Source organism: Otolemur garnettii, unplaced genomic scaffold (assembly GCF_000181295.1).
Source record: "Otolemur garnettii isolate 467f Iridium unplaced genomic scaffold, OtoGar3 scaffold00001, whole genome shotgun sequence".
NCBI classification, from domain to species: Eukaryota; Metazoa; Chordata; class Mammalia; order Primates; family Galagidae; genus Otolemur; species Otolemur garnettii.
The window spans coordinates 47,082,693-47,095,201 of record NW_003852396.1 but is presented as its reverse complement, the minus strand read 5'-3'; the positions used below and the strand labels follow the sequence as shown (position 1 = coordinate 47,095,201).

Genomic DNA, 12,509 nt, shown 5'->3' with positions numbered 1-12,509 from the left:
GGCTATTTTTGGTTGCAGCCATCATTGTTGTTTGGCGGGTCCGGGCTGGGGATTCGAACCCGCCACCTTAGGTGTACGTGGCTGGCGCCTTAGCCGATTGAGCTATAGGCGCCAAGCCACAAGGGCACTTTTTAATAGTTGCCTTGGTGCGCTTACCCACGCTAGTGGCCCTGCATTTGCGCGCCAACCTGTGCCAGTGGCCCTGCATTGGCACTCCAAGACGCACTAGTGGCACTGCATTAGCTGCCACCCCACACCTGTGGCCCTGTATTAGCATGCTAAGATGAGCTAATAGCCCTGCATTGGTGTGCCAAGCTGCGCTGGTGGCCCTGCATTGGTGCGCCAAGACAGGCTAGTGTCATTGCATAGGCATGCCAACACGCACTATTGGCCCTGCATTGGTGCATCAAGACACACTAGTGACACTGCATTGGTGCGCCAACCCACACCTGTGGCCCTACATTTGCACAACAAAACATTCTAATGGCACTGCATTTGCATGCAAACATGCACTAGTGGCCCTGCATGGGTGCACCAACCCGTGCTAGTGACCCTGCATTGGTGCATCAAGACACTCTAGCGACACTGCATTGGCGCACCAACCCGCACCTATGGTCCTGCATTAGTGTGCAAAGACGCGCCAGTGGCCCTACATTCACATGACAAAATGCACTAGTGGCACTGCATTTGCGCGCCAACCCGCATAGGGGTCCTGCATTGGCAGACCAATCCGCGCTAGTGGCCCTGCATTGGTGCGCCAACCCACACTAGGGGCCCTGCAATGGTGCACCAAGATGCACTAGTGGCCCTGCATTGATGCGCCAACACACGCCTGTGGCACTACACTGACCCACCAACACACGCCAGTGGCACTGCATTGCCAAGCCCAGACGTGCTAGTGGCACCACATTGATGTGCCAAAACGCACTAGCGGCACCATATTGGTGCACCAACACGTGATAGTGGTGCTGCAATCTCTCATATATATATATACACACATATATATATTTCAGCCTATCAATCTCTCATATATATATATATATCAGCCTATCAATCTCTCATATATATATATATATATGCAGCGATAGTGGCGCTGCAATCTCTCATAAATATATATATTTATTTATTTATTTATTTCAGCCTAAAAATGAAGTTTTGGTTTTTGTTGCCCCAGTAGAGTGCCATGACTTCACACAGCTCACAGCAGCCTCCAATTCCTGGACCTAGGCAATTCTCTTCCCTCAGCCTCCTAAGTAACTGGAACCACAGGTGTCCACCACAACACCCAGCCATTTTTTTGTTGCAGTTTGGCCAGGGCCAGATTCGAACCCACCACCCTTGGTATATGGGGCTGCACCCTACCACTGAGCCACAGGCACCGCCCTAAAAATGAAGTTTTAATTTAGTATGCAAACAGGAACTATAAAAAAAGGCAGATTGCTGGGGCAACGCCTGTGGCTCAAAGGAGTAGGGTGCTGGCCCCATATGCTGGAGGTGGCCGGTTCAAACCCAGCCCGGCCAAAAACTGCAAAAAACAAAAAAAAAAGGCAGATTGCTTGACTTCAGGAATTCCATACTAGCCTGAACAAGAGGGACACCATCACCACTGAAAATAGAAAAATTAGCCAGGGATTGTGGTGGGAGCCTATAGTCCCAGCTACTAGGGAGGCTGGGGCAATAGGATTACTTGAGCCCAGGAGTTTATTTAAGGTTGCTGTGAGCTAGGGTGACACCATGGCTCTCTAGCCTGGGCAACAGAGAGGGACTCTGTCTCAAAAAAAAAAAGAAGGAAAAAGAAGAAAGAAGAGGAGGAGAAAGAGGAAGAAGAAGAAAAATTGGCCAGCCGTGGTGGTACACCACCTATAGTCCCAGTTACTCAGGAGGGTGAGGCAGGAGAATCCCTTGAGCCCAGGAGTTTGAAGTTGCAATGAGCTATGATGACGCCACTGCACCGTAGCCTGCGCAACAGAGCCAGACTCTCTGTCTCAAGAAAGGCAAAATTCAACAGAAGACTCCCCTTGTTCCCATATAATTCATGCATTCAGGAGAAGACATGAAGAAAAAGGAAAAAGAACAAAATAATGGGAAACTAATCATGTTCAGTTGTAGTTAACTGGAAAAAAAGTCATCAAATAAGGCCGGGCATGGTGGCTCGTGCCTGTAATCCCAGCCCTCTGAGAAGCCCAGGCAGGCTGATCACTTGAGCTCACGAGTTCCAGACCAGCCTGAGCAAGAGTGAGGCCCCATCTCTAAAAATAGCCCAGCATTGTGGCTGGCACCTGTAGTCCCAGCTACTCAGGAGGCTGAAGCAAGAGGATCACTTGAGCCCAAAGAGTTTGAGGTTGCTGTGAGCAATAATGCCACAGCACTCAATCCCAGGGTGACTGACACTCTTGTCTCAAAAAAAAAAAAAAGCACAAATAACAGACTGAGGGTGAACTGTGACTCTCTGACCAAATGAGCGTGCTCCCACTAGGACCGTGGAAATCCTCAGGGCCTGCATTGCATATATGCCTTCAAATTTTTCCCACTGGCTCTATCCTGTCTTACTTTGTAAATTACTTTGGTCCTAATTTCTTAGTTTTCGTTGCACAACCTATTTCCTATAGTTGCCTTAAATTCTTTGTAGAATAAAGGTAATATATATGTGTATATATGTGTTTATAATGCATAAATTACGAGAACCACATGCACTTCTACCTTGGACACCAAGTGGGAGCTACCAATTGACAGTTATCAAGAATTAGTCAATTAGTTGAGGTACCCTAAGTACATTCATTGTGGATACTTAAGGGCAGAAATGATGTCATATTAATCATATATCCATAACACAGCAAACAGAGTAATAGTTTACTGAGCAAATGACCTAGAGGATAGTCTAAGCTCCATGGGTAGTTTTTCAATTGAGACACCAAATCAATTATTTGAATTTATACGAATTGGTATAATACTTTCAGAGTTGAATATATCATCTCATTTAAAACTTTTGTACTGGCTTGGCACCTGTGGCTCAAGTGGCTAAGGCGCCAGCCACATACATCTAAGGTGGCGGGTTCGAATCCAGCCTGGGCCTGCCAAACAACAATGACAGCTGCAACCAAAAAATATCCAGGCGTTGTGGCAGGTGCCTATAGTCCCAGCTACTTGGGAGGCTGAGGCAGGAGACTCGCTTAAGCCCAGGAGCTAGAGGTTGCTGTGAGCTGTGATGCCATAGCACTCTACCCAGGGAGACAGCTTGAGGCTCTGTCTCAAAACAATAAATAAGTAAAACTTTTGTACTGGTGGCACCTGTAGCTCAGTGGGTAAGGGTGCCAGCCACATACACTGAGGCTGGCAGGTTCAGACCCAGCCCAGGCTAGCTAAAACAACAATGACAACTGAAACAAAAAAAATAGCCTGTAGCCTCAACTACTTGGAGGCTGAGGCAAGAGAACAGCTTAAGCCCAAGAGTTTGAGGCTGTTGTGAGCTGTGATGTCACAGCACTCTACCTAGGGTGACAGTTTGAGACTCTGTCTCAAATAAAATAAAATTTTTGCATCATAAATTTATAGCTATATGTTTTTTCTGATATATATGATCACAAAAATAAGTATTAAGGCACTGTGGCTCATGTCTATAATCCTAGCACTCTGGAAGGTCGAGGCGAATGGATCGCCTAGGTTCAGGAGTTTGAGACCAGCCTAAGCAAAAGCAAGACTCCCTCTCTACAAAAAAATAGAAAAATTAAGCTGAGCATGATGACAGAGGCCAGTAGCCCCAGCTACTTGGGTTGCTGAGGCAGGAGAAGTGCTTTAGCCCAGAAGTTTACGGCTGCAGTGAGCCGTAATAGTGATGCTACTATACTCTAACCAGGCAACAGAGTGAGACTCTGTCTCAAAAAAAGTAGTAAAGATTACGCATGAAGCAGATAATATGAAGTTAATGAAAAAGTACAAGATGAAATTTCAATACTTCAGGCCAGGTGTAGTGGCTCACACTCCTGTAATCCCAGCACTTTGGGAGACTGAGGCAGAAGGATCCCTTGTAACCAGCCTAGGCCACATAGAAGACTCCATCTCTGCAAAAAAAAAATTTTAAGAATCAGCCAGGTGTGGTGGCATGTGCCTGTTGTCTAGCTACTTGGGAGGCTGGGACAGGAGGATGATTCAAACTCCCGGGTACAAGGCTGCAGTGAGCTATGATGAGCCACTGCACTCCAAGACTATATCTCTTTAAAAAAGAGGAAGAAGAAGGGGCGGTATCTGTGGCTCAAGAAGTAGGGCGCTGGCCCCATATACCGGAGATGACAGGTTCAAACCCAGCCCCAGCCAAAAAAAAAAGAAAGAAAAGAAATTTCAATATTGGAAAAAGGGCTTGTTTTGTAAGAGGAATTTAAATTCCATATTATAATGAGTTATATACATATTCTACTTCACCTGAAGGCAACTCTTACATATATGGCCTACCTCACAAGTATAGCTTATACCTGTACAGGTTTGATATCATGTGAATAAAGTTATAAAAGATTCATAAAGAGGAGAAATCTCTTTAACCATTTCTTTTTTCTAATCTCAAAAGACTGGATTTATGTCAAAGGTCTCAAATTTTTTTATTTTTTACAGATCAGATAAAAATACTTTCATAATGTAAAATACACAGTCTCCTATCTTCTGTTCTGTAAAACGATGAAACATTAAAAGGCTTAAATTACTAGATCCTTCTGGATATCCCAAAGTATATTTGCACTCTTCCTGAAAAGGGCCTCCTCCTCGGAATTCATGTTAACTTTCACAACATCTGAGACACCATTCTGACCCAAGACACAAGGAATACTGAGAAAGATTTCTTCTTTTATTCCGTATAAGCCCTGAAAGATAAGATTAGATTACTGTTCAGTAACCTTATCTGGAAAAGCAGCTGTATAAGAGAGCTCCAGACTAGGAGTATATATATACAAGAGAGCCTATGGTGGTCAACAAGATTCAAGTGGAGGTAGCAGAGTAACTGTAGCAAAAGTGAGAGCTTCTTTATGCCCCATGATGATGTAGAATTTACATTCAGTGACAAGAAGAACATGCCAGAGGCCTTTAAAAGGACCAAGAAAGGGAACAAGTGTGGTGGCTCATGCCTGTAATCCTAGCACTCTGGGAAGCCAAGGCTGGTTAGGCCAATAGTTCAAGACCAGCCTGAGCAAGAGCAAAACCCTGTTTCTACAAAAAGTAAAAAAATCAGGCTCGGTGCCTATAGCTCAAGCAGCTAAGGTGCCAGCCACACACACTAGAGTTGGCAGTTTCAAATCCAGCCTGGGCCCACCAAGCAGCAATAATGACTACAACCAAAAAATGGCCAGGTGTTGTGGCAGGCACCTGTAGTCCCAGCTACTTGGGAGGCTGAGGCAAGAGAATCACTCAAGCCCAGGAGTTGGAGGTTGCTGTGAGCTGTGACATCATAGCATTCTACCCAGGGATGATGACTTGAGGCTCTGTCAAAAAAAAAACAAAGTAAAAAAATTAACTAGACCTGATGGTACATGCCTATAGTCCCAGATACTTGGGAGGCTGAGGCAGGAGGACTGCTTGAGCCCTAGAGTTTGAGGTTATAATAATCTATGATGATGCCACCATTCTATGATGTGCCTGGGCAACAGAACAAGACTGTCTCAAGAAAAAGGACCAAGAAAGGTACAATCAACTTTTCCCCTTACAAAGTCACCTTTCTGTTCAAGGGAAAGGATACATGCAGTCCTTCATGATGCCACAGTACTGCTAAAGGACTATGAGATCAAAAAGCCTTTTTGGGGCGGCACTTGTGGCTCAAAGGAATAGGGCACCAACCCCATATACCAGAGGTGGCAGGCTCAAACCCAGCCCCAGCCTAAAAAAAAAAAGCCTTTTTGGTGACTGGAAGTCCTAGAGGAGTAACTGCTTATATTCCACATCCTCTGCAGCCTCAGAAGGGTGAGTAGTATCCCCTGTGTACTCCTCATTGCCCCTTCCAAATCATTAAATCCCTACTCTTATAAAAACAAAACATATTATCCCTCTGTTTTTGAGGCTCCTTATATTCATTCAGCTCCTTTCCCCTTTCTAATGACCATCTATCTACTAACCTCCAGTACCTAGTTATTCCACCTCATTCACAAAAGATGTTGACACATGGCTCGCAGTCATCCCTACGTATCCCGATTTCTGCCATTATCCTTGCTGACTTCATTGTTCATGTGAATAACAACAAATTTTCTTTCTTTCCAGTTTCTTGACTTCCTTAGCTCATAGGACCTTCTCCTCCCAGTTCAATTATTCTACTGTGGACCTTGTTATGGGGTCCCTCCATACCCAACTTAGATTCCATGATCTATCATTCTATCACTCTTTTGCCATATCCTAAACCCCTTTGCCCATTTTAATGTTTAGTTTTTAGAAATATTTCTTACATTCTTTATTATTTTTAAATATTTATTCATATATGTATATATAAATAGATCACATTTAAGGGCAAAGTCTTCAATTTGTCTGTGACCTTTTAGGAGAAGATTCAACTCATTTTCAACATGTGTACAAACCAAAGCTGCGTGTACCTCTCTCTCCCAAACTCTTTCTTCTTTCCCATTCCCCAATATCTCTGTCTCTCTCTCTCTCTTTTCCTTTCACACTCTGCTAGTAAAAGCCGAACCTGAATGAATTTTGCTGTCTGTTTTCTCCATTCCTGCACTCAGGTCACTGGATAAAAACAAAGTTGATCTTCAGCTTACGTTACAAATTTAACATTACAAATTAATGGTTACCAACCTCAAATAAGCATCCACCCTGATAGCAATTCTGCTTTTTTAAAAAAGTCAGATCTACTTTCCCATTATCTATAAAGACTATTCAAAGTCTTCTCAAATCTCTGACTTTCTTATGCCTTCCCTCTCAGTGGACGATTTTCTCTCCTTTCATTAAAAAGATAGAAAGCATCAGATGCTTCTAATGCCAAACTTACTAATCTATATGCATCAGTACCCATCCTCTCTGTCATCACCTATCACAACAGAAAGTTGTCCCTCCTTTCTAGGCTAACACTGCCACCTCCAAGGGTGTCCAACCTTTTTTGTTTTCTGCCACTCATCGGAAAAAGGGTTGCCTTGGGCAACGCATTAAATACACATGCACCCCAACGCAAAACTCTTTTATGAATTTCAGAAAATTGGACTTATCTACCTATTTCTGCTCAGGTATCTTAAAGACACCTCAAATTTAATTTGTCTAAAACTGCAACATGACCTTCAACCTGCTTGCTTCTCTTTCGTATTTCCTTCCTCGGTGAATGAGATTGCCATCTAAGAACAGAAACCTAAGAATGACCTCTCTGTCTCTCACATCCCACTCATTCCATTCCCCAGTCTTATTAATTTTACCTCTTAAATACAATGTATCTCAAATTTGTCCCTTTTTCTTCACCTTTACTACCACCATCCTCTCTATTCTAAGCTACTGCAAAACCTAACAAGCTTCCCTACATTTACTCTTGTCCCCTTCAAATGTGTTCTCTCCATTACTGCCACAGGAATCTTTTTAACATAAAAATGCCTCATCTCTTGCTTTCCGCTGCTCTTAAGGTAAGGACCCACACACCTTTTATGAGGCTTTTGTGGACTGACCCTGCCTACTTCTCCAGCCTCACAGAGTATTCTTCCCTTCCTTCTCTACATTTCAGTAACTGAAATTTTTTTCAGATCCTCAAGTGTTAATCCATATTTGCCTGTATCCTCTGCACATGCATTCCCTCTGCTTGGAATATTAGACTAGCCTTCAAAATTAATTCCTACTCATTATTTGGGTTAGGCCACATTTTACTTGCTTAGGAAGTCTTCCCATGGTCCTTCCCCAGAGTAAATTCTCCTGTTGTATATTCTTAGCACTTTGTAGTTTTTCATCATACCATTTGTCACAATTTATCATATATTTACTTTTGTAATTGTTTTATGAAGTCCATTTCTTTCATTAAACTCTATAAAGTCAGGGTCTCCATCTTTTTTATCCACTATTATATCACCTTCAGTATCTGTACACTGCCTGGCACATGGCAGGAATTCAATAAATACTAGTGGAAAGAATAATAAAGATTTAATTTAAGCCTACCTTAACCATAGTGGACACTGGATGCACTTTCCTAAGATTTTTCAAAATTGATCCTGTCAGATCCATGACAGACAGTCCAATAGCCCAAGAGGTATACCCCTTCAGTTTGATAATCTCATAGGCACTACAGTTATAGAAAGTTAGGAAATAAAATTCATGAGAAGTCAACTCAGAGAAAACATAATATTCTTCAAGCATCCATTTTGAAATAATGTACATGCCAATGCTGCACTATTAAAACTTTATCAGAGGTTTCTTCTAGAAAAATTTCTATACTATTTTCATAAAACTTCACTACTCACTTTAAATAAAAATTAATGCACCCTTCTATTATCATAAAGACAGAATACTAGGACATATGTGCCACTCAACATGAAATACTTTTGTGTTGTTGCTCAAATATCCAAATATAGAAACTGATTACCTTGGAAGTTGCCATATATACATTAGCATATCCCCGCAGTAAAGAAAAAAAGAAAGTTACCATGTAAATTTCTCTAACCATTTAAAATTGTTACCAAAATGGAAATGTAACTTTATATAGTTTTAAGCCATGTGGACATATTTTTCCTTAAAACTTATGATTAAATCAATAATGAATGGATATGGAAAAATGGCCACGATATATTTTCGAAGAAACAAGAACAGTCCTAAACATTAGGCACTTCTTATCTCTGGCTTGAAAAAACGGTTTTTTTTCCTTGAGACAGAGCCTCAAGCTGTCGCCCTGGGTAGATTACCGTGGTATCACAGCTCACAGCAACCTCCAACTCCTAGGCTCAAGCGATTCTCTTGCCTCCACCTCCCAAGTAGCTGGGAGTACAGGTGCCCACCACAACGCCTGGCTATTTTTTGGTTGCAGCCATCATTGTTGTTTGGCGGGCCCGGGCTGGATTCAAACCCGTCAGCTCTAGTGTATGTGGCTAGTGCCTTAGCCACTTGAGCTACAGGCGCCAAGCCTCTGGCTTGCAAAAAATGTGTAATTTTTTTTTTTAAATTTGATAGAGACTTACTCTGTCTCCAAGGCTGTAGTGTAGGGGTGGGACTGATACCTCACTGCAGCCTCAAACTCCTGGGTTCCAGTGATCTTCCCACCTCAGCATCTCAGGTCTTCTGTAGAGGTGACTACAAGCATATACCACCATGCCTGGATAATGTTTTTTCTTTTTCTTGTACAAAGGGGTCTCGCTATGTTGCCCATGCCAGTTTTGAACACCTGGCCACAAAAGACCCTCCAGCCTTAGCTTCCCAAAGTGCTGGGATCACAAGCATACGCTAGCATACCCCAGTCTGAAACATAAACTTTTATACAAACTTTAGAACTGTATCAATCTACCAAGTTATTAACAGTGTTTATTTTTGAATAACAGTGAGTGGCAGATTTACAGATGAGCCTTCTTTTATTTTAATTTTTCAGAAGCAATTAAGGTAAAACAGGTGAGCTTTCTTTCTGCTTTTGTCAACTTTCTTATTTTCCACTATGTATTATATATTTGTATCACCACCAACAGTGGTCTGAGGTTTGGCTTGACAGTCAAACTGACAGGACAAAGAAAATGGTTTTTTGTTTGGGATTTTGGGGGGGGCGCGGTTTGAAATAGTCTTACTCTTGATGCCCTGTTAGAGTGTCATGTCATTATCAGAGCTCAGAATAACATCAAACTCTTGAGCTTGAGCAATCCTCTTGCCGCAGCCTCCTGAGTAGTTTGGACTGCAGGTGCCTACCATGACTCTCAGGTAGTGTTTTCTATTTTTAGTAGAGATTGGGGTCTCACGATAGCTCCCGAGGTCAGACAATCCACCTGCCTTGGCCTCCCAGAGTGCTAAGATTACACACATGAGCCACCGTGTCTGACTGACAAAGAGATTTTAATTTCACACTAAGTTTATTTAGCAAAAAGATACAGGATCCAGATGCAGTGGCTCAGGCCTGTAATCCCATCACTTTGGGAGGCTGAGAAGGACCTTTTGATGCCAGGAGTTAAAGACCACTGGGTAACACAGTGAGACTCTATCTCTATAAAAACTAAAAAAAGAGGGCAGCGCCCATAGCTCAGTGGATAGGGCGCTGGCCACATACACAGGGGCTAGTGGTTCAAACCCAGCCCAGGCCAGCTAAAACAACAATGACAACTGTAACAACAACAAAAAAAATAGCTGGGCATTGTGGCAGGTGCCTGTAGTCCCAGCTCCTTGCGAGGCTAAGGCAAGAGAATTGCTTAAGCCATAAGTCTGAGGTTGCTGTGAGCTGTGATACGACAGCACTCTACCTAGGGCGACAGCTTGAGACTCTGTGTCAAAAAAATAAAAAGAAAAGAAAAGAAAAAATTAGGCTGGGCACAGTGGCTCACACCTATAATCTTAGCACTCTAGAAAGCTGAGGTGGGTTTCTTTGAGGCCAGGAGTTGGAGACCAGCCTATAGAGATCCTGCTATAGAGCCTATAGAGCCTGCTTGAGATCTCTACAAAAAACAGAAAACATTAGGACTGCTTGAGCCCAAGTGCAATGAGCTGTGATGACATCACTATACTCTAGCCAGGGCAACAGAGTGAGACTCTGTCTAAAAAAAAAAAAATTAGCTGGGCATGGTGGTGCATCCCTACAGTCCTAGCTACAAACTAAAGTAGGAGGATTGAAACTGCAGGGAGCTATGATTGTGCCACTGCACCCCAGCCTGGGCAACAGAGTGAGATCCTGCCTCTAAAAAAGTAAGTCAGGAAGGTAAGGAAAGAAGGAAGGAAATATACAGAACAGGAAACACAGAACATACAGCACCATCATTCACATCAGGAGGTCTTAACAACTATCCAGACACAATTTTAAAGTGCCCAGACTACACATATACCCTTGGTTGTAAAAGGTAAGGCTGACATGTACACATGGATCAACATAGCACAGAGAAGTTGGGCATTTGACTGTCAGTCCAAAACCAGGGCCACTACTGGAGACCATGCAGATTGGTGGCAAATGTACCTTTAGACCTCAATTCAACATGGCCAAGAATCTGTGGGGTAACTAAAAGAAAAGGGAGTGAAGTTCTGCCTAGTGATTAACAGCACCTTGTCTATCAGTTGGAGAAAGCTCTGCAATAGATAACTGGGATCTGGATGGCAGATTTATCACCTCAGTAATTAGCAAAATGGACTGAGAAAGGAAAAAAAGTTGAAAAGAAAATGGCTAAAATTATAATCCTTTAGTTGCTAAAGGATATAATCCTTTAGTTGCTAACTATCCTGATGAAAATAAAACTACTAATGCAAAAGACAGGGTAAAGGGCACAGATAGAATAAATATTTTTAAGGCTAGTACTTTAACCAGCCATTTTAAACTGAATGCTTTAAGACACATGGAAACTAGTATTGGTCAAAATAGTTTCCTTAGTGGTTGGGATATGGTTTTGTCTCCAGATCAGTTGAATCCCTGAATGTACTAAGGAATGATTCAAATGGCCCCTATAACTGAAAGTGTATAGGGTAAAGTATATTTTTGTTGAAAAGGACAGGAAATGTGCCAGGCACAGTGGCTGATGCCCGTAATCCTAGCACTCTAGAAGGCTGAGGCAGGTAGATTACCTGAGCTCACGGGTTTGACACCAGCCTGACCAAGAGTGAGACCCCCATCTCTAAAAATAGCAAGGCTGGCTCAGCACCTGTAACTCAGTGGTTAAGGTACCGGCCACATGCACTGGCTGGTGGGTTCAAACCTAGCCCAGGCCTGCTAAACAACAATAACAAAAAAACATTTTGTGGTTATGGAAGGCACCTGTAGTCCCAGCTCCTGGGAGGCTGAGGTAAGAGAATCACTTAAGCCCAAGAGTTCAAGGTTGCTGTAAGCTGTGATGCCACAGCACTCTACCAAGGGTGACATAATGAGACTCTGTCTCAAAATAAATAAAAATAAAAATAGTAAGGTGGTGTGGTGGGTGCCTGTAATCCCAGCTACTTGGGAGACTGAGGCAAGTGAATCACTTGAACTCAAGAGTTTAAGGTTGCTGTGAGCTATGACACTACAACACTCTACTAAGGGTGACAAAGTGAGACTCTGTCTCAAAAAGAAAAAAAATAAAAGAAAAAGCCAGGCTCGGCACCTGTGGCTTAAGTGGCTAAGGCACATATATCTGAGCTGGCGGGTTAAAATCCAGCCTGAGCCCACCAAACAACAATGATGGCTACAACCAAAAAAAAAAAATAGGCAGGCGTTGTGGTGGGCGCCTCTAGTCCCAGCTACTTGGGAGGCTGAGACAAGAGAATCACTTAAGCCCAGGAGTTGGAGGGTGCTGTGAGCTGTGATGCCACGGCACTCTACCCAGGGTGACAGCTTGAGGCCCTGTCTCAAAAAAAAAAAAAAAAAAACCCAAAGGATAGGAAATGATACTGTAATATTAACATATATTTTGTTTGCTAGGCAT

At 42.8% G+C, this 12,509-nt stretch overlaps 1 protein-coding gene across 3 annotated transcripts in view; it reads right to left on the bottom strand.

Moving 5' to 3' along the window:
- Positions 1–4,570: 4,570 nt before the first annotated feature.
- LOC100944549 (L-lactate dehydrogenase C chain) overlaps positions 4,571–12,509 on the bottom strand; it is a 32,270-nt gene continuing 24,331 nt past the window's right edge. For all 3 annotated transcript variants that reach the window (XM_023518859.1, XM_023518804.1, XM_023518831.1), the window contains 2 exons: positions 8,101–8,224; positions 4,571–4,847 (listed from right to left, as the gene is read on the bottom strand). In XM_023518859.1, coding sequence (XP_023374627.1) covers positions 4,683–4,847; positions 8,101–8,224 — 289 coding nt within the window. In that variant the 3' untranslated portion in view covers positions 4,571–4,682. The remainder of the gene's footprint in view (positions 4,848–8,100; positions 8,225–12,509) is intronic.